Genomic DNA, 23,210 nt, shown 5'->3' on the forward strand with positions numbered 1-23,210 from the left:
CAGCCTCCCCTCATTCTGACTGAGCTCGAGCCATTTTAAATAGAGGAATGGGTAAAAATGTGAGCCTCTCCATATGCTAAGCTGGTGGAGACACATCCCAAAGACTTGAGTTGCAACTGCAGCAAAGGGTCTTTTCACTGACTATGAAAAACATATTTTACACCATCAGAGTAACGCACTACTTTATGTTCTATGACATTAAATCCCAATAAACGGCGCGTTTGAAGTTGTGCACGTGAATTTTCAGGTGGATAAATACCATTTCAACAATCATTGTAATATTCCTCGTGTCAGCAGGTGTCTTACTCACCTGCCTGGGTCGTGTAATCCATGAGCAAATATTTCAGGTGGCTGGTTGGTGCTGTTAAAGTATGGATTGTTCCGTGGTATAGAGTAGGGCGACGTGCAAACGTCTGTGTCCACGTCTACCCTGAGGACCGACCCTGTGAAATCACTGCATCCAAACACAAACAACCTTCTGTCACAAAACAAGGATCAAACTCCCCCCACTGTGATTCCACTGACGTGTGATGATCGTACCTGAGCCCATCCATTTCCTCCATGTCGTCCAGAGTGATCATCCCATCTCCCAGAATGATGTGCAGCAGACCGTCAGGAGAGAAGAGGAGTTGACCTCCGAGGTGTTTCCTGTGCAGCTCGGCCACTTCGATCAGGACTCGCACTGTTCTGGTGTCCACCTGGTTTGGGTTTTTCCTGCAAACAAAAGAGGACAAAAAACATAGATGACTCTTAACTTTGAATGTGGACAAAAAAAAATATGCTCTGCTGCCAAACAAAGAAACTAAAATCGTTGAACACTTTTATCAACCTTTCTAAGGTATTACACTTTATTATAATCCTATGTATAGTATCTGCTCATTAAACATCTTTCAACTCATACTGTATGTTGATTTGAATGCACAAGGGGAACAATAAGGGCACTTTTCTGTAAATTAACACATGCTCAGGTTCCATCTAACTACTTTAAATATAACTGATAAAATGATTGAGAGTCAGAAATCTAAAATGATGACACGACAGCACCCAAAGTTTAAAATTTAGTTTCTCCTATTCAGGAAAATACGGTGGGTGGAAAATAACGCAGATTTCAAAATGTTGAAAGAGTTTTACTGAGAATTTAGTTGGACAGCGCCATCAACAAATATGCTGTAATGGGCCTCGTGTTATTTTAGATAATTCTAGAAGTTGCTAAAGAGAGAAAAAAAAAACATCTTTAACAACCTTGAAGTACTTTAACTGTTATTACTCCATAGGAATCTTCCATTTAACGACTATGTTGCCGTCACCAGGACTGCCAGGCAATACTATAATTAAGATTAGCTCATTAAGTCAAACATAGAATGGTGGTTAAATACATTAAAAATGCAACATTTAAACACCTTCGTGAGAAAAACTGCTTATTTTAAACATAAGTAATTATGAAAGGAGCGTTGGGTACCAACCCAGCTAAAACACTGTCATCATCATAGGAGTGCTGCTCAGCAGAACGACTCTTAGTGTTTGACATCCATTATAAATCCACGTTACACAACAGTCCTTGTGTTTTACTCAGCGCTTCTTCAGGTAATTGCAATGTGGCGCTTAAAGTTACTGTTGCCAATGTTAGGGGTAAAAATCTCATTTAAATGAATCCTGATTGTCATTGATATAATTATAACTCTATTTGCAGAGCTGAGCAAATGTATTTATACCCCTGTGAGCTTTATTAATCTTTAGACACATCAGTGTATCTTATTGTTTTTTTTTTTGTTTTTATGGATGGACCAACACCAAGTAGTGAACAATTGTGGAGGGAAGATAAAATACAAAGCTTTCTAAATGCACATATGTAATCAGCTCCTTTTACTGTATTTTGTGTTAGAATTATACTTTTATGTGTTCCAGTAGGTTATTTTTCAGCCACTTCTAATATTTATCTACAACTGTTTGGTAAAAAAATGTGCCTGTGAGACACCTGGGACAAATCTTTGATGCAGAGATTCATTTTTATGATTACTTTACGAAAAGGAGACAAGAATAGAAGATCCAGATAAGTATCGTATATTAGCAATCAACCTAAAATATCAAGATATTATTTTTGGTCCATATCGCCCTGCCCTACCCCTAACTACAATCCAGTGCTATAATTTGCTTATGAAGTCGCCACATAAAAATACAGTCAACCAACGAGGTTATTTAATCTCATAGTGTGTATGATCCAGCTCCATTGGGTGACACTGTGTTAAACCGATGTTCAGCTGAATTGCATTTGCAAGATTTTTGTGGTGTGTCTTTACCAACCGTGCAGATCTATGGATAATTTTTTTGCCCATTGTTCTTTTAAAAATGGCTAAACCCCATTCAGGTCAGCTAGAGAGCGCCTGTGAACATCAGCTTTCAAATCTTGCTGCCGATTTTTATTTGGACTTTGAAAGAAATATTCAAACTAATTACACGTTCAAAGGACTGTTGTTGTCTTCTATGACTGTTGGCAACTTTTTGTCGCTCCATCCAGTTTAACGGCAGTAAAAAACCTAAAGGTTTGTGATTTCAAATTGACCAAATGTGTAGAAGTTCTAGGGGTATGAATACTTTCTAAATAACCCATTTTAGATAAAAACTGCACGTTTAGATCATTGCTTTCCAAAACGGTAAGTAGGTGAAGGGTGAGCCTTTAAGTGTCTATGTTTGGCGGGGACTTCTCCATTACCTTGAAACGGTGTATTCAACCACACGGAGAATGTGGTCGTGTGGTCCGATGGCCCAGCGCTCTTGGTTGGTGGTGTAGGAGACGTAGAGCTTGCCATTCTTCTTGTAATTGGGGTGGAATGCCAGGCTTAGCAGGCCCCTTTCATCCCCACTCTGCAGTCAGATGAGAAACACAAAAGATCCAGGAGTTAATTATGTCCCTGCTTGGCTTCTGCTCCGTGGTGTGGGGCTGGAATCAACCCCCTCAGTCATATTCATCATCGCTAACATGCCAGCTCCACACACCCGGCACCCTCCTGCCTCCTCCTTGTTTTTTTACTTGTCTAATCCTCTTTCGGGTTTGTCCATCACATTTCCTTTCACGACGCCGCTCATTATCTCGTTCTCTCCTTTCCTACGCAGCGCTGTTCTGCTTCGCACCTTCAGCAGGCCTCTTGAATATACCATTGGGAAACATTTGACCGTGGGTAGAGCTGCACCATCTCTTCCAGCCCCCCCCCCCCCATCCCCTAACCCCGGCACTACACAGGCTTTCCTGCAGCCTGCCTATGTGTGCTTGTCCCCGGGGTCGGGGAGGTGGGCTGTGACGCTCAGTCCCTCCCGGTGGCCTCCATTGTGCGGTGATTTGTGTGTGTAATCTTCAGGGGGATATTTGTGAATGCTACGCTGAGTGGCTGAAAGAATTTATTAGCTCACTCACAGTTCATAGAGAGCACAAAGAGCAGGGTGCTTCAGTCCATGCTTTTTGCTCCCCAATCCTTCGCTCCTTCCTGATTCACTCAAAAATCCATACAAAATCCAAGGCTGGGATGGGGGGGTGAGGGGGGGGGGGCAGGGTTAAAGGAGGGGAGGAAAAAAAAAAAAAAGGAAACCTAAACAAGGAGAGAGCTGCCAACTCCCACTGTCTTGGCAACATGTTTAGAAAACATCTAAATTGCTTGTGTAATATGTAAACCTTTATCTCGCCCTTGAGGCAGTTACATCAGTTGTCACTACCCTGGTGGTCTGCCCATCATAGCTGGCTGGAATAATCAGCTATAGCGTTTCATTCCCCGGGCAGAGGGGGCCAGGTCTGACCCTCTCTGCTGTATGCTCCCTATTTCCCTGTCGACAAAGAACACAAAGCGTGATTCATGGTAAGAAGCTGTCACTAGGTGAGGATGTTGCCTAAAACATAATTTTCTCCCCTAATCCAGGTGATGCTTTGAAGTTGTGATCATATTTTGCTGACCCGCTTGCACCGGTCCAGGTGTCTGTGTGTGGAAGCAGTGAATAAATTGATGAGAAATAAAAGAAAAAGACATCTCTTTGTTTGGGTGTGGCTCTGGCAGGTCCAGCCTGTCACAAACCCGACCGTGTCGTGGATGTCGGCTCTGTTTGGGCTGAGCGGGACCCACCTCAGACAAACAGAACAGGGGAGCGGGCCAAATGTACAACATTACAGGAACAAGCTGCTCTAAGGTCCTGAAAGCATCAACAGAGACCAAAGTAATAATTTAGATGATGCTTCACATCCTCATTATTCAGGGATGCTGAACCCTCAACGCTCTCAAAGTCAAAGCCAACATGATGAATAACAATAACAATAATAATAAATGTCAGATTGTTGAAGTCAAATAAAAATGTGCTTTACGTAAACGGATGGAGGAAAACGTCCAGGATGGCTGTTAGCTGGAGCAGAGACGGCTCCAGATATTGTGAAAAGGTTTCATATTGGGAGGAAAACGCGTGAACTACACCTTTAAAGGTTAGATCCATATGATGGAAATGGATATGCAATGACCCACATCCCCAAAATAAACGTGTGACAGGGAATGAACCACTGAGGCATAGACCATGAGCCAAACGGGGACCACCGGGACACACAGAGGTTTATTGGGCTGAAATATTACCTCCCTTGCTAATGACTGACCCGTTCAGCAGCGGAGGAACAGCAGCGCTGGCACCAGAGCCATGAGAAACAAACACAGCAGCAGAAAGCAGAGCCAGTCTGACGAGATAGCTTGATTAGAAGAAGAGAATTCACCACCCAGAGTTTTTCTCCGAATAGGTAAATACTGCTGCCAGACCTGCATTAGATAACATTTTGTTTAGATATTTAAAAAAACAAACCTACAGCGCATAAACGAGCTCATTCAGAGACAATAAAAACGTCTCAAACTAAGAGCTCTAGAATGGCTTTAATATGAAATATCAGAACAAATAAAGAAGGGGGGTAGGGGGGGGTATCTTCAGGTGTTGTCTGAATGACGCGTGAACATCATTTCCTGTCCAGGATAATCTCAGTACTCTGTGTCACCTTTGCGGCTGCTCAAATCAACAAGACGAACCTCTGATCCTTTAAAAGTGCTGAGTGGCCATTCTTCCACTAAAATGAGTTCCTTTTCTAAAATAAAATTGCTCTTCAGTGTTCAAAGACAACCGGCACCATAAAGACAGCAGAGCCGCCCTGCGTCACAGTGAAACCTAGACCATGGGATAGTTGCTGTTATTTCCTAGTCAAGCTGAAATCTTCTGACCAACTGAGCTTTTTATGGAAGTTTTTAGCTTTAAATAGTTTTTCTACTAACGTCATTTTGAGATTAGCATGAGTATGAGAGAAGGTGGACAGAGTCACTGATAGGAGTCTGACAACAGAAAAGTTAATAGCAATGTTTTAATTAATTTGCAATGGAATAATTACCTTTATTAAAAATTAAGGAGTCCAGCAGCTTATGGCTGTAGCTCATAAACGTCCCGATTTCTATTTATTATGTTTGTACCTCAAAACAAAACAAAAAAAAACATATTTGAAAACATGATTAGATGCCTAGAAACATCAGCCTTCAGGCATGAGTTACATAATTATCAATTACAGTTTATTCTTTGTTTTATTCTAAAGAGAAATTAAACAAAAGTATTTAGGTTGGTGCATCTACAGCTAAATCCAAACTCTAACCCCGAGGTTCCACAGAACACGGAGCGTCGCTGCTGATCTCTGCGACCCAGCGCGCCGCAGCGCATTTCTGAAGCGCAGATGGTCGCCGCTTCTCTAAAATACGCAGCTGTTCTGTTTTTGACGCTCGCCGCTCCGACTCCTCAGGAAGTCAGTTGATGAAAAGCGAAATGGATCTGGTCCAGTTTACCAATGAAAGACTACATGTGCAGACTTTACGTTACTATCGTGCAATGACGCAATCCTCGCGTGATCCGAGTCCATCAGTGCATCGCTGCTCCGCTCTAAATTGCTGCCTGGCAGAAGGCGCCGTGCTCCCTCGTTCCGTGGAACGGCGGGGTCACTCTCATCCAGTCAGGGTCCCACATCCATCCAACCAGGCACTTCCTTTACGGCGCGAGTCAAAATGAACGGAGATCCTCTGTTGACTGATCCTGGTCTCGTCCAGGCAGCTGTCTGGGATCAGGACGCCCCGCTGTGAGGACCTTCTGGCCAGAGGCAAGCAGCAGCGAAGCGCCCTACCGGTGTCAGTATTTTAAGTCCAATCTGTTTGTCTTTGTGTCTTTTGTATAGTTGAGACCAGTGGTGTGGTTTACCATATTCAGGAGTTCAGAAACCTGCTACTGACAGATATTCAAGCATTTGCTGGGATTAAACAAAACAGATCTCACTAATCTGTTCGGTTTGTGCTCGACTGAGGAAAGTCTAGCCGACAGACAGACAGACTCTCTCACATAACATCTGGTCGGCTGCACCTCCCTGGTGGAGGTGTGCTGAGGTGTGCCTATGTTTGCTTGTACTGTAGAATGTAACCACTGTGAAGCAATTGGTAAATAAAGTTTTACAGCTCTGATTTACTGTTGTGTTCAGCATCTGGAACTGTCTCACTTCTTCAGCTTAAATGTTGCTGATCCATCTTTCACTCTGTGTGTGTCTCGTTCATTAGGTCTGGATGTAAATGCCAAAAAATAAATAAATCATGTAGAACTTGAAAACAGCCAGAAAGCATGACTGCCTTTAATATTATTTTGCCTTTAAAAAGCAAATTAGAAGCAAATGCATTTCTGAATACATAAATTCCTAAAGGTCCGTTGATCAGGTTAAGCTTTGTGCCTTGCCCCCCATGCAGGAGGTTTAAATGCAAATGATGCTTTAAATACAACCCGAGTTGTTGGAGCAATCTTCAACATGTTGTTTCTGTCACAGATTCTGCTGGTCGGTGTATCCAGATGAGACAAACACTGGAGGAAGTGTCGGGGCAAAGGAGGGAATGAGATTGGCCTCTTGCCTTAACGAGAACACCCACAGCGAAGGTAGAGGCCTACATTGGCCCAGCATACCATTGTTTCTGTGCAATTTTTCTTAATTGGCACTGAGGGATCCATGGGGGGGGGGGGGGGGGGGGGGGTTGTCAGAGGGCAGGAAGCACAGAACATTACAATCAAAGCATGTGCATGCGGCTGAAGATAAACCTGTTATCGAGTCCGTCTCTCTGTCGGCCTAAAAGCAGCTCCATCCTGTTGATGCTCCCAGTAAACACCTCATCCCTCCCCTGGTTCAGTCCATCACTTGTTACTCTTCTTCTGGCAGCCAACATCACAGAATAGGACTCCTGGGGATGTCGGGGGACTGAGCCACGTCTAATTGTCATAACAGTCATTTTATCCACAGCCAGTTCGGACTGAATTATGATAAGAGAGCTGAGAAGAGCAGGAAGTTCATCCCGGAGGGGGCAGTTTCGTTTTCAAATGCTGTGCTACGTTTGACTCCTTGTAAACAAAGTGTCTTGTCAGCTGAGTAGCAAGGGGCGTGCGAGCTGGATAAACTTCCTGTCTGGGATTGTGCCCCTGAAAACATCCCTTCTTTTCCGTCTCCTTGTGCAATCTAAAGAATTTCTGGACATTTTTCAAGTTCAAAATCTGATTATGGCAGTATTATCGGTGGAAAATACATTTCAAGAATGTAATCCTGAGGCATAAAGTTTATTTGACACTGAGAGATTGACAGTAAATTATTGTCAATGAGGATATTTGGAACATATGTTTGATATAAAAATGGGACGGCAAACATTTTAAATATTTATTTCAGCTGTAAAAAGCTGACATGGTAATGGATGGTTAGCATAAATTACAGCTTTACTGCCTACATTTCATGGCTTATCTGAGGACCCTAAAATCACCTCAAGCTCCTTTAACTCTGCAGGGTTATAGATTAATAACAGCTCTGTCAGAACACGAAAAGACGGAAGAAAATCCAGATATAAAGTATGCAATTTCTGGCCACTTTGAAGTCTTAATTTCCACAGACATGTTTTTCACTAACTGCCCTAAAATACCCTCATTTTACTTTTTTAAACATGTAACAACTGTGTCAGAGCTAATGGGGGGGGGGCTGACTTCTACCCATCTCAACATCAACCCTTCCAGAAAACAAACAGAGATGTCAAAAAAGCGCTTTAATCCCATCTTTGTGGTGTCTGGGACTACAGCCACTCCCCAATCATTGCTGAGAAGCAAAACAATGAATTTCTGCAGGCAGCGGTGGAAACACGTAACGTACTTTCCACGTGTAACAGAACCTAAAGGGGGTTCTACTATAGTATCGACTAAGAGAGTGAGCACAAACGCTCGGTCCTCCTTCGAGTTGGCCGATCACATAAACCCCCAAAAAAACAAGGACATTGAAGTCTGTGGTTCTTATGTGACAAAATGTTAAGTGTAACAACTTTCATGCAGCCCTGTAGGTACCAGAACACCCATCATGAATGTCCACTTCTCATTTTTGCTGCTATCCAGTCCATGTTGACCCGTTGTAACCTGTACCGAGTTGACCTCACACACACACATGTATGAAAACACGTGTATTAAAGCAGATGAAGAAAGCAACACTGTAATTTAAACCTGACAGACTGTGAACAAGTGTTACAGCACATGACATGCTGTAATATTCATTACCTTAATAATCAGTTAGGTCACCATTATTTTAAGGCCTGCCAGTTGGACAAGAACAATCCAGAAATATTTGACGCTATGAGATCAGACACTCTCCTACCTTCAAACCGCTCTGCACCAGCTTGTGGAGATCCAGGAAGGGCTCCTTGATAAGTTCAAGGTTATGGTTGAGTATCCGGACAAGTCCTTCCCTCTCCACGACAAAAAGCCGCTGAGAGCCATCTCCGCAGTGCACCACAGCCACCGGCTGCCTCAGACCACTCAACACCTCCTGAGCACAGTAGCAGTTGTGTTTGTGTTTCCTGGGAAACGTGGAAGAGACAAAAGGTCAAGGAATGATGGTGGCACTCGATAATCCAATTATACCGCCATAAGAAGCAAAAGGGGATTTTTAGGTTACAGTTTAGAAAGTAAGGAATGAATGATCAGTTCATCAGTTAAAACATGGACTCTCGCTCGCTGCGGATAAGCACTTGTTTTGTGTTTTTTTTATTCATTATCTCTTAAAACAGACTTTTTTTAAAGAACGGTTTTTATACATCTTTATTTATTTAGTATCATCATTATTATTTTTTTTCTCTTCCTTCAAATTTTTATTGTGAATATAATGTAACATGCTCCTTTATGTATCTATTTATTGTCTTATAATGAAATTTTTATAGTAGTGTTTTATGTGTGAATGCAGTGTGACGCATAGTTTGGACTATGTAGCAGTCAGAGTCTGTAACCCAAATCAAATTTCCTTTGGGACAATAAAATTAATCTAAATCTAAATCTAAAGCCTGAATACAGGGATTTCAGTGACTACCTCAAATAAAAAGTTACTTGGGGTGTACTTTCTGAATCTGCAACACATTGTAGCCATTTTCTCTAAAACTCTGCAAGTCACTGTCAATCTTCACAGAACTCTTCATGGGATAGAAGCACTGCTGTCGTCAAAGTTTGTTTCTTTTTTACTATTAACTCAACTCAAAAGTATCAAGAGTTTCTGTTACGCTACATTTGCGTCTGTTTTTATAAAGCTTAGCTGGGCAACTTAGTTTAAACTGGTGCTGATGTCGTTACTGGTACGTCACAGTGTGAATATAGTCATAGGTGAACATGTTGAACAATGACCCGGCAGTCTAAAACAGGTACGTTTGTTTAACCACGTGAAACGGTCGTCTTCTTACTTATATGAAATAAAACGTGGTGAAAATCTGAGTACAAACCTGCTGAGATCTTCCATTTTCTCGTCTTCCAAGTAGTTAGAATCTTGCCCAAGCAGTTGTCTTCGTTGGTAATCCGGGAAACATAAACCGGCACCTCTCCTCCCATAATACTGGCAGAATTCATCCACATCAGCTTGGAACAGCTCTAGTGAACACAGCACATACAAGGCGACACTTACTGATGATGCTGCACAATCAAAATGACTTTCTACGTAGGATTTAAAAGAAGCTAGGCAGCGGAGATGTATTTATAAATGTCTCCATGGTATTGTGGCCACATGCTACATGGAGATGGCTGGACGTTTTTTAAAAAATCATCTGCCACACTGTTTGGAAAGGAGAACTGGATTAGAAAAGGCTGAAAAGACCAAGTGACGGCAGATCAGACATAACATAACATAACATGCTAACATGCTTGTTCTGTTGCCTAAAGGGATTTTTAAGGAAAAGCCTCCAATCTTGTTTGTCAAACCTCTAAATAGAGACTGACTAATTTCTAACTGAAAAGTCATTCATGTCGTTATACAAGAGGTTTAGATCTGATGCCGAGAATCAGAGTCCAAACCAAATCCTAAACTCAGGAAACTGAAGTCCTGAAAGCCGTTGTTGCTCTACTGTCTGGGAGTTTGGTGATCCCCAGATGCCCAATCCTTACAAAACTATATTTTGGACCAGGCACATTATTTGGTTGCTCTAACTACTGTGATATTTCCCTAACAAACAGGTGCTTTGCACCCTTTACGTTGCCGTTCATAGTGAAGGAGAGGTCGCTGCAGCTTCTCTGCCATGTGGCTTGGATATCAGGAAGAAGATGCAGAGCTAAACTGAAACACTAGTAGGACAAAAAGATTTCTGCAAACATTAACTGGAACTGCATTGAAATATTTTACAACAAATCATATTAAAACATGCTAACCTAGTACTTCAGCCAACTGCTCCATCTTTGTCAGCAAGAGCAAGACCTGAGTTTACTGAAGATTGTTCGTGTCGAGTCGGATATTCCTTTAAATACAAGTGATACCAGCTCTCTTAATCCTACAGATGGAGTAGCATATCTGCAGCATCATGGACATCACAGTTGAGTGCTACACAAAACCAGTGTAGATCAGTTGGTACTGATGAAACCTAATTATTTCGCTGCATATACATGGCACTGACTTGTCACATGCCTAACCTTAATGCCGGTCGGTACCGGGGGAAAAAACAAACCCAGATCAGGACTAAGGCTGCTCAGTTTCAAACACATTTCTGGATACTTTCCATTGAGAATTATGGTTATTATTAGGAATTAATTGGAAATTGGAGTTAATTTACCAGCAAAACATTATGACGATGCATCAAGTATATTTACCCAATTATAGCATCAAACCCTAATTCACTTTATATAGCCCAGATCAGGACTCACCAACCTTTTATAAACTGAGAGCTACTTTATTTTCATACAAAAGGCTACCAGTACTGACCTTTGAGTCAGTACTGGTAGTCAGAGTTCACCTTAAATTTATGTAAAATAAACATATGTTTCATGCTTTGTTATAGATATTGTCGTTTTTAAATCTATATAAATGCAAGTGTGTATGAACAGCAAGAGTAACGGAATAAAATAAAGGCCCAGAGACTCCATATTATGGCCTCAATAATAAAGAGTTGTAGAAACCAGCTTTGGATGTGACGTAAAACAGTGCGCTACGTGGATGTGATAGAGGAATAACATACACCTAGTCAAGTTTTCTGGTATTTTTAGTTAAGATTATGCTCAAATATAGATTTGCCCAATTGTATTTAAAATCTGTGTTCAGGGCCAAACTTTAATATTTTAAATTCCAGGTGTATTCTGATTTATCCCAATACATTCCCAGTAATTAGCATTAAAAATAGTGTTAGACATTCACTTCTCATAAACACTGTCCTTCAGATGAATCGGGTCAGATGCATCTGTTTAAAGCGAACAGATGCATCGAGATAACGGCAAAGAAAAAAGGGTGCTTCATGCAACTGATCTTGTTGCAGTTCAGTTTTAACAATCTCTTTTATATATTCCCTGAATGTCCCAAGTAAACAAACCCGCAAAAAAATGCAGCAACTTGGTTTATCTTTGAAAAAGCTTTCGCTGTTTTGCATTACTGAGCAGCGTCCGGGAACAGCATGTGAATTCAAACAATCGGCCTGTTCAACGCGGCCGGTCATTCAGAGTAAACAAAATGTTTCCACGGTGAGATACATAAATTACCTAACTTGTTGAAACAAAGACAAGATGTTCTCCGGTGACGACAAAAGGTGACCAGCAGTTATCGCGCAGCCACACCTCCGGCCGGCGCAGTCACACCGCCGTTCTCGTAAGAAAACAAAATCTCAGGGGCTCTTTGAGACGTAAAAACAATCCTGACAATATTGTTTCCTCCAGTTAATCCCTGGGAGGACAGAGGGGAGCAAACACACCAGTGATAAAAAATACAAACAAGGACTCTCCCGGCCCCTCCTTTCATCTCCTCCCCCTGCCACACACCGCAAAGGCTGACCGCATCAAATACTGGAGGTGATAGGATATCCCCTCAAACATCTAAACACAACATGGAGATCAAACACACACACGGAGCTCTGGCTATACCACCCACACACTTGTTTCTGCAGTTATCTTAGCCGTGCTGGTTGGGGACCTCGGGTGCAGGATGAGGGAACGAGTGAGGGGAGATATGAGAGGAGGGGAGAAAGGGAGGGGGCAGAAGTAAGACTCGCGGCAGTAAATATCTTTAAGGAGAAACGGGGGCCAACTCCATTGCCTAATCAAGAGACAGCAGTAAGTTTTATGGAGGGAGGATGATAGCTGAGGAATGCTTTAAAGGCTACTTGTTCAGCTTAAAACCTTTGGTGTTTAACTCTGTGATCAGTTTAAAAAAAACAACTATTCTATGACCATAATAATGTAGAGATTCCCTACTTGGCTTCTGTTAGGTAAGTAAATTAAAAAAGGTATGAAAATAGCAGCATTTAAAAAGGAAAAGCTAGAGTTGAAAAAAGGTGTAGCACAAAGAGAAACAGCGTCCATATTCCTCCTGGCTCCCCAGGACTAAAGTTATTCTTCCATCTGGTTATCTTCCAAGCCAACCTGGGTGGGCCACCCAAAGCACTTGACATCTTGATGCACTTCAGCAGTTTTACATACACACAAGCTTAGTAGAAAAATAAATGTGTCATTCGTCACCACATATGCTGACCTGTGGTGGGCTGAGCGGGGAGAGCAAGAAGAAGCATACAAGCAAAGAAAGGAAGAGATTTCTCTCCTCGGCTTTTCTGATTTGACTCGTGGAGCCCATGTGTCTGTCAGTATTGGAGTAAGAAAGCTAACCTGGAACAAGTGTTCGACTTCCACAGCCTTCTGTATTCTGCTGTCACCACTCTAGATCGTAGCTCTGGTGTTGAAGTTTGTACACAAGCTCCCTGTCTGATGCAGCCAGATATCTATTTGGATTTTATATACATTTGAGTTACAGCTTCCCATGTTGTCGACACGTGTGTTTCAGACGGTTCTGTCTTCTCAAATCTCTGCTGATCTAATCAGTTTGAGGCGACGGTTTGGAAGGAAACTCGCAGCCTAAAGCGTCTGATCGTATCTGGCAGGTTCCCTGAAATCTCAACCACCTGTGATCTTGCATCTCTGCAACAGAATATCTTCTGACGAACAGGTGCTGTCAGGCGGTAAACAGTTCCTACGTAACAAAACACATGCAAAGCAAAGTCGATGCATCAAAAGAGTTTTGATGCCATCTCAATCTCTTCAAGTATGATTAGAATCCCGTGAGGCTGAAAGTTCAGAGAAACACTGCAGAGCCAGAGCTGAGAGGCGTTTTGAGTTTGGTGGAGCTGATGCGGGTCGCTTTCAGCGCTATTTACGCCTCACCCAAGCCCGGTCTGACAACCGCTGACCGGCATCGGTACCTTCATCTCCTACCAGGACGCCATCTTCAGGCGCCCATTTCAGCTGACCAGCATCTGCCCGTCTGTCTCGGGTTAGTATGGATCATTTAGGAGGCTTGATGTTAACATTTATCAGTGATTAGAAGTAAAAATTGTTTTTCCTGTAGGAAAATCCGACCCTACATCACATAGGTTGGTCTCTCTGATTGGTTGACGCTCAGCGCCCAGCTGCAAAAGTTTAGATTTTCCAACTCTGCTGTGCAGCAAAGGATCTAAACTGAGGAGTGGACCACAGTGCGACTGGTTACCTATTTTCCGCTTAAGTTGGAATGTGGAGCTCAAAATGAAACCAAACCAAACGTAACTATGAGCTGAAAGTTGGAAAACCAGTGAGGTATCCTAATTGCTGTAAAACCAACTAGTGTTAGAGATATTAATTAGTAACAGGGCATTTCTATGCATCTTTTGCATTCAAACACTAAAGTACAATGAAGGGGTCGTACAGTACTGTGTGCAAATAACTAAATAAGATACAAACTTTTATAAATTCGAATGAACAGTTTACCACCGCAGATTTCAAAATGTTTTAAACACTGCAGGTTAGGGTTACCATGTTGGATTTTGACTTCTGCAATCTCCCTGTCCATTTATTGTACATCTGTGGAGAGCTGAAATCTACAAATAAACAGCATCACCACTGAAACATGCACCGTCAGTGGAGAGAAGACTACTTTTATCTTTATAGTCATTAAACAAAAACACAAGGAACTGCGAGTCTAAGTCCTGTTGTATTACTGTTTATCAAATGTATGCTGGAACTTGGAAAGTTTAATGTTAACAAAGGAAGTATTTGGTTTTAAAAAATTGCCAATCACTGATCTAAAGTGAAATAACCAAAAAAAAACAGCGACATACTCACAGTGTCATTGTAGGTCGCTACATGCCTAATATTTTATCACTATATTTTGGGCAGTTATTGGAATTTGAGAAAAGTGTCAATAAAAAAGTTTTACAAAATTTGGACCACCAAACACTGCTCTGAAAATAAAACCCATTAGCAGTTACACGTGTTCCATTCAGACGTGTAATCGTACTGCTAGTTATTAATGTTCACATGAAACGGCCAACAAGCAGTTTCAAACAGCCTAATTAATCCCAACCATCCAGTTTTAGGGATTTGCAAACACCATGTATAAAAGTTTGTTGTAATATCAAAAACTATAGCTATCACGATGATCTTTCCTAAATAACCATTAATGATGCAATAATTGCACATTCCTACTCACGCGTAGTTTGCACATCAGATTGCATTGTGGAGTACGACTGTCAACGTGCTCGTTGCAGGATTAAATATGCTGTACCAGTCTAGACTCTTACTGACGGTTTGCTCTGCAAAGCCAAATTATAGTGAATACATTTAATCTATTTTTTAATCGATGAATCGTCGCTACATGAGTACAGCGAGGAGCAAGGCCGCGGACGGGTTTTAGGCCAGGCTCAGCTACACAGGGAGGTGAGGTGAGGTAAGAGCTGGATAAATAAATATTCTCACACCAGACTCCTGACGCACCACTTTTTGCATAAATCCGGGGCTTTGCAGGGTCCACATGCGCAAGCTGGGCCTCAATAAGAAATAAAACCAGTTGTGAGTTTTAATTCGTCACAACAAAACATTTACAGCCCCCCCCGAAAACCCAATGCTTTCAACTCCTCTGTTGTCTGAGTGTGCTTGCAGGGGCACTACTAGGTAACCACACAGGCAACGGGTTATAGCTGCATTCATTATCTTTATTATGGGCTTAATTACCTGGTATGTGCCCCCTGCAGGTGTAATAGAACTCCCGGCAGAAGTCCTGGCAGAGCCGCGGCAGGTCCGGCTCTCTGTGTGGCATTCGATCCATGTCCAGGGAGTGGAACAACACCTGGGCGTTGGGGGAGCAGCGAGCACACTTGATCTCCTCCAGGAGATGTCCACATTCTGTGTTGTTGGTGGAGAAAATCTGGAGACCACACACAAAGAGAGCCGGCACCGTATTAAAGGGGCGGGCCATTACCTTTTTAACTCGTATCGCACAAGTTAATATACAGTCAAGAATCAAACCGGTAATTCATAATCACACAAATAATAATCCAGGACGGTCAAAACAGAGAAACTTGGATGGAATTTTTACAAATTCCTAAAACTCCACTTGGTGCCTCTTGGTGTGTAAGACTCAGTATCACAAACACCACCTAGGATATTTTTCTAAAGCCAAATTTAAAAGTTGTACAGCTGAGCATTTTACACCCTTAATGAAGAATAAAAAGCCATAGTCGCCGTGTAACTTTATCTCTGTAACTAAACTCTTCTATAAACAAATGATTAAAATGTTCTGCAAACTTAGATGCAGACGTTTTGAAAATGTATATTCAAATGTAACAATATTTTGTATTCAATAAGGCTGGAATAGCTTCATGTTTGGAGGAACACTTACAGAAATAATCTCAACCTCTGCCCGCCCACAAAAGTTCCTAAACAAGTAAAGAGTAACAACAATCCCTGCGTCTGACAGCATTCAGCAAAAAATAAAACCAAATTAAAATGTCTTAGGCAGGGTCATTAAGATAAATTACACAAGGAGTTAATCCAGGAGAAATTAGCAGGATTATTTACAGAACAAATTGGCTATAATAAAACACAATGTAATCTGTTTTAGGTCAAAAGCTGTGCTGTTTGGGCAGCCAAGCATGCTGGTGGTGTTTTGCTCTGTGTGAGGTCCGTGTGTAAACACCAATTTCCAGATAGGCAGGCACATCATTCCCACTCTGGTATCAACAAATTAGCAGTCTGTCGAAGTCAATTAAACCAGGGGACCCAGGGCTAACATATGGACACCTTACACTCGGCTCCTCAACTCTCCTTCTGCTCTAAAGCTGCACGGAGTTATGTTAGTGCAACAGGTGGTGGAAACCTTGACAAAAACCTCATGTTCCAGCGCAGAAATATACCAACAAACAAGGAATAAAGCTCTCTCTGGAACAGGCATTGTGACGGAAAGGCAAGAAACTTGATTTATTATTGCGTTTCAGTTCAGTTACTCCGACATGGATTAAATTTTGTGATATAATTCAATAAAGTGTCAATGGCTCCACGGCTAGCACCCATAGGTGTGACATGATCCTCGGTCACGGCACTCTCCGCTCTCATGCCGTCCAGTGTTGTGGGCATGCCTGCTCCCCTGCTCTAAAGTGCCCATTGATTCTGGGAGCCATGGCCTGGCACAAGGTCCGCAGAGAGAAGCATTTGTGTGCTCTCAGCCATGCCCCGTGTCCATATGTTGCTGGGATGGACTCCAACGTTGCCATCATCCAAACCAGAACAAGTGGTCTCTTTGTTTGTTGTGTTTTGCTGACTCTCCGGGGGCATAATTCTCAAAACCAGGAAGAAAATAACAGACAGGCAAAAAGTGGCCAAAGGCTTACATGCACGTTGTCAGAGCCTACTGCAATGCATTTAAACAGCTGCCATAACAGGCTTGTCACTATGCTTCACTGTTGGTAATAACTTAACAGAGTAATGTTAATAAAAAGTAGTAATACAAACAGGAAGTCACTGTAAGTATTAATATATTGTTCAAATTGTATACGTTTGTAATAATTGGCTGTTTTACATTCAGAACAACTTTCAAAATCACTTAATTAAGTTTTAGATTATGTTTTTTTCCCCAAAAAAACTTTAAACTGAAATAACAATTGCTACAATATAAAATGCCAAACTATTTCTTATTTACTTGAAATCCACAAAGTCAGTGTGAGCTGTCATTACGGTGATGATGAGCACTTCGAGTTCTGAGGATCATTATCTGCAGCTGCTTCATTTGAGGTTTATATGTAAGGAGGGAAGTAGTTCTTGGTTGTATTGGCAGAGTGGACTGATAAAGTGGGCTTGCTTTCAACACTCGGATATTTAAGCGCTGACGAATGCCCCTGTGTGGAAGTGTTTTGGGCACTGGTAGAAGAAATGGACATGTAAGGGAGACTCCAATCGTTACAAATGTGAAGACCCACCTGCTTCCTGCTCACCCTCCTGCAGAAAGTTGCATTTCGTTGTGCCGAATAAGAACTGCTTTCCCGCTCTGACCGTCACTACCATGAAAATTATATTAATTTTTACTCTAAGGTCAGTAATAAACAACCAGAGCCGGTCTGCAGCCCAGTGGTTGGGGACCTCTGCAATAAATTTTCATCCAACGTTATGTATAGATATAGCTAAAATGTTATTCCTGAACCCTAAAAAAAACAACTTTATACGATACAAAATGCCCCGGGCAGGTTACCGGTACCAAGGTTTTGAAAAGTTATCCTCTCAGAAACACGGAAATTTCCCAACAAAGCATCCCAAAAGGTTTTACGTGCGTGTCTGAGTAACTGGAGCCCCTCCTCCACCTGTTGCTGTGCCCTCCTTTCACCAGGCTGAAAGGAGGGTGGTGCACTTCCCAGTCACTTACAACAAAAACAAACTCAGCTGTTTGGAAATATTTCCAGCTGTGAAAAATATTAAATAAAACAATGGCAGTTTGAACCTACAGTTCATGAGTGGCACGTCCACAGGGCAAACAACTACAGCCCTGTAGCTAGCCTAGCTACTTAACCCGATAACAAGAGCCGGTTATATTTGTGTTATTCTAGAAAAAGCAAAAGGGGGAAGATAGCCACACTCCAAAACTACACAATTTGCAGCTCCATATGTCAAACAAACAAGGAATACCCTGTTCTTATTTTGATCATTTAGAAGTTAACTCGATCTGGATATTATTATTTTTTTAAGTGTTGAATTCGCGTTAGTGTGGTATTTTTACTCAAGGCTATCATCAGAAGCTCACACTGGAGTTTAACATGACTTCCTCTCGGATGAAAACATAAATAGCAAAGGGCGAAAGTTGTCTTCAGGTCTGAAAACGTTCCTCCACAGGCGGAGAGCAGGAGAGATGGGGGGGGGCAAAGGCTGCACTTAGCTTCAACAAAACACTTGCCCTCAGGGAATAGGTGGAAGTCTGCTGGCAGGGGGATATAGTGAAGAATACACACCCTCTCATAGGCATTAGGACTCGGACAAGGCTGATTACTAAAGGGGGGGAAGGAGGAGGAGGGGGGGGGGTGATGTTTTCCAGCTTCTCCTATTAGTGAAACCAACAAGCACAATAGTGTTGTTGTTATTCTTTTGCCATAATCAGAAAAGGCTCCGTGTGTGGGCAGTGTAGCAGGGGAGGAGGAGAAGTCGAGTTCGTCCCATTCAGTCCCCACCTCCACCTCCCCTCACCACCACCTCTTATTTGCATGACTTGAGCAAATTAAATGATGCAATATGGCTTTTTTTTTTTCTTGTATCACACAATGTGAGATACCACCCAGCCACTGAATTATACGAGGTTTGGCGGGAGGGGGTTACGTTTGCATGATAATGGCCCGGTGAGAACCCCAAAAAAAAGGAATCACCGTTTGGAGCAACAACAGTTGCGTTTTGTGCGCGTGTCCCCTCCAAAAAAACAAAAAAAAAACGTGTTTTAACGGTCAAAAACGGAGACGAATTAGCTGCAGCTCCTCTTTAACGGTCGAAGTTAAAGAACGCCTACCTAAAACTTGTCCTAACTGCTGGAAAAAAACCCAGCAACAACAACCGAGAACACGCAGTAACGAGTCTCCGCGCTATAAGAGTTAAAAAGAGTGAAACAGAACTCCTACCTTTAATTTTCTTATTTTTTCTTTTTTTGTTTTTAGGGCTCGACGGTTTAGCTAGCAGACGCTCCGTCCGCGCGGTCAGCTAGCTGGGAAGTAACGGATGGAACGTGGATCGATTGTCATGGTAACGCAGAAGCGACACACGTAAACGTTCCAGCAGCGTGTTAAAAAAAAAAATATATATATATATAAAAAATTAAACACGACGTCGCTAATTCCACTGCTTTAAAAGGAGGACTACCGGAGCAAATATAAAAAGAAATGCAAAAAAATATAAATATTTAATATTAGCGGAGAAGAAGACAAGAGTATTTAGTACCCAAAGACATCTTCAACATCCCCACACACATGTATATAGGCGTCTGAATGTTTTTTAAAAAACAAATAAAGTCACACTACCGTCTAAAGTCGGACTTTTATCTATTTATTTTTTTTACCTACCCGTTCATCCTCGCGGTGCAACATCTGATAGGCGGCTCTCCTGGTGGGACAACAGGACACACGGGGGTACAACCTGTGGCAAACTTCTCCGCCGCCGCTGCTGCTGCTGCTGCTGCCATCCAGCAGCACTTTTCGCTCCCTTCTCTTCAGACGCTTGGGCAGGCTTCCGTCGTAGCATCTTCTCCTCCTGGGGCTCAACTCTCCTCTCTCACCCAACTTTGCGTCCCCACACTCCCACACGTTCGCCGCGATGGCCAGGACAAGCACGAATTGTAAGTGCTTCATGGTTTCAAATATATATATATATATATTTAAAAAAAGTTTTCCTCTCTTTTTTCTTCTTGTTTTTCAAAATGCAAGCGACCCCCTGCAGAACAGTTTGTCTGTCTAGTTGTATTTATCCAAACACCAGATTCTGTATATTAAAAAAAGAAAAAAAAAAACTATAGCTACTATTATTCTTAAATGAAACTGTCCTCAATTCAACTATATCCCAACGAGGAGAGTTGTTTTAAATAAAGTAACAAGCTTCTTCTTCGGAATACATGATTTATCTTGGCATTTACAAAAAGCAAATAACAAACGAGAGCAATTAAATGTATCCTCAAGTACACACACAAACAAACAAAAAATAATGATAAAAAAATAAATAAATCCCCAACAGAAAAGAGCCTGGTGTTCCTTTTAAAACGTAATTCCTGCAGGGGACGGCTGGGCAGCTTGCGCACGCACGGCACACAACAACATGAGAAAATAAAAGTTGTCTCTAAGTCCTCAGAGCGCTCACATGTTTTCTCGTGCTGTTTCCTCCTTCTTTTTAACCAGCGCGCGAGAAGCGGAGCGAGCGCTGTGACGTATGCCTCCGCGGGGGCGCGCGTCACCAGCACGGTCGCGCCCACGTCGAGGTGGAACGTTCACCTGGCAGAGCGTGGATGGAGGCTGCAGACCGAGGCTACTCATGCGGAGCTCCGTAACAGCCCGTGAGCCCGAAAGAAAACCGTTTTGTCTGTTTGTTTGTTTATTTGTTTAGATCGCAAGTTTGGCCTCTGACGTCACAATACTTTCCAGTACCCCCCCCCCCTCCTCCAGTGAGCTACTTACTGAAGAATAACAGCTAGAACTTTCCATTGCAGTTAGAAAAGGCTGTTTCTGCGCCACACTTTTGCTAACCTGGCCAGACAGGTTGATAATTCAATTCCATTCAATTCAATTCAATAAAATGTTATTTATATAGCGCCAATTCATGAAACATGTCATCTCAAGGCACTTTCCAAAGTCAAATTCAATCAGATTATACAGGTTGGTAAAAAAAAAAAAAGTCCTATCTGTAAGCCCAGTAGATTGCATCAAGTCTTGACAATAATGTTTACTAATGTGTCTCTCAGAGAATTCAACTTGCAGGCAAGGTTAACACTGTGCTGGTACATTTCTAAAACTATACAGAAGTTCTGTTCGGCACAGTTCAGAAGGAGCGCACACAGGAGTTATAGGTTTACAGGCTTGTGCATGACAACATGCCAAATGCACTTTCCAACACACTTGACAACACCCTGAGGTCCATGAACCCCAGCAACAGAGCAGGTTACAAGGGGCATCCATCCTGCACTGAGAAGAAACTCTACTTTGTGCTGAGAATGCACAAAGTTGAGTTCTTCTTGGAAGCATCCCATGTGCCCATGCTCCCTCAGCAACCCTCCCTAAAAAAGCTTCATCTCTGTATTATGATAAAAAATGTATCACACCTAAGATTTCTGTCCTACTTTATCTGTTACATTTTGAATAGATTTGGTTGTTTTATATTGCAGGATATGTAGTTTGCAGATAACAAGTTACACTTACTTACTTACAAAAAACTTTATAAAAATGTGTAAAAAAAAAACTTCCAGGATAGGGCTGGATGGTAATTCAATAACAATATAGATGGATGGATAGATGTGTGGTGTGATAGAAAAAGAAGAGTCAACATTACATCCTCCCATCCAATCACAAATGTAGACCCTGCAACACTGCGTCACTAAGCTCCGCCCCCTTCAAAGAGTTCATAGAGCACGCTTTCTTTTTTCTTTTTACAAAACTTACAATTTTGGTAAAAAGTTGTTTGAATAAAGGGGGAGATTTTGAATTCAGTGTTCTTTATTTAAAAATAGGTCATGAAGCAACAGCATAAAATAGCCAGGGCTGCATTTAAAATATATGTTTTGAATTTTCTGATAATTATTGATATCGATCAATATGATTTCTATTTTATCAATATGCTTTTTTTCTATATCGTCCAGCCCTATTCCTTTTTACTCCTTTTACTTTTTACTTAACTTTTTACTTTTAGCTGTATGATATAATTTTGAAGTAACACTTCTTTTACTTAAGTACCATTTCTGGCCACTCCAGTCACAGCAGTAGAAGAAGAACAAATACCTTTAACCAAAAATGCAGCAGTTGCACAGTTTACGTTACACTAAGACTTCTTTGTACACAATCGCCGTTGTCCTAATGCAATTTAATGTAATTCCTTTGGAGGTAAAATGAAAATACACTAACATATATACTGTATTTTTCAGACCATAAGGCACACACGATTATAAGGCGCACCATCAATTTTTGAGAAAATTTAAGGATTATAAATGCACCATATAGTCCAAAATTAATGTACATTAGTTGCTGTATGTATTGGTTTCAGTAGGTTTTTTTTGTAAAGAAATTAGATTTGGAAATGTGTTTTTCTTCTACTTGCATTTGCTATATTGTAATGAGATTATCTATTTCATCATTTTAATTTCCAAATTTGCACATAACTATGTTTTTTATTGTTTGTATTTATGTTATTGCATCATTTTCATAGGTTAAATCGGGTGTAATCAGTATCTTAGTGGTCTTTTTTTCTAATACTTGTTTCACTATTGCTTGAGCACAAATTGTATGACTACTTCTCATTTCTTCTTGGGTTGAAAAACACTATATAGATGTCAATTTAACTTTTGTAGACTACCCACATCTGATGTTTGTTTTTTTTTACAAGACAATACAAGGGCAGCCCAAGATTGTTCGACTTTCCTTATGGTTGGTTTATAATATATAAAAATCAGGCCAATGGGAAAGTTAATTGGGTGGGTACCCCATTTTTGTGATGTTTGTCTTGCGCCATGGTGGGAAAAGGAAAACTGACCCAGTCACAGATCACTTTACAGCCTGCATGTTGTTGTCACACATTACATTTTCAAAAGGCATCTTAATTTGTCCGGTTTTCCGATAATGCCACATGTCGAGCCATTCCTTTTGCATTACCCAGTTCAGAAAACCCACTTGATAGCAATCTCAAAAAAAAAGTGTGTG

At 41.5% G+C, this 23,210-nt stretch overlaps 1 protein-coding gene across 1 annotated transcript in view; it reads right to left on the minus strand.

The window, feature by feature from the left end:
• Positions 1–20,695, minus strand: part of LOC105926518 (hedgehog interacting protein) — a 38,918-nt gene extending 18,223 nt beyond the window's left edge. The window contains exons 1-7 of the mRNA XM_012862894.3: positions 19,881–20,695; positions 15,529–15,721; positions 9,807–9,951; positions 8,696–8,897; positions 2,711–2,862; positions 541–714; positions 311–454 (exon numbers count right to left, since the gene is read on the minus strand). Coding sequence (XP_012718348.2) covers positions 311–454; positions 541–714; positions 2,711–2,862; positions 8,696–8,897; positions 9,807–9,951; positions 15,529–15,721; positions 19,881–20,165 — 1,295 coding nt within the window. The 5' untranslated portion in view covers positions 20,166–20,695. The remainder of the gene's footprint in view (positions 1–310; positions 455–540; positions 715–2,710; positions 2,863–8,695; positions 8,898–9,806; positions 9,952–15,528; positions 15,722–19,880) is intronic.
• Between the last annotated feature and the right edge of the window lie 2,515 nt (positions 20,696–23,210).

This window comes from Fundulus heteroclitus, chromosome 5, assembly GCF_011125445.2.
Source record: "Fundulus heteroclitus isolate FHET01 chromosome 5, MU-UCD_Fhet_4.1, whole genome shotgun sequence".
In the NCBI taxonomy this organism is placed as follows: domain Eukaryota; kingdom Metazoa; phylum Chordata; class Actinopteri; order Cyprinodontiformes; family Fundulidae; genus Fundulus; species Fundulus heteroclitus.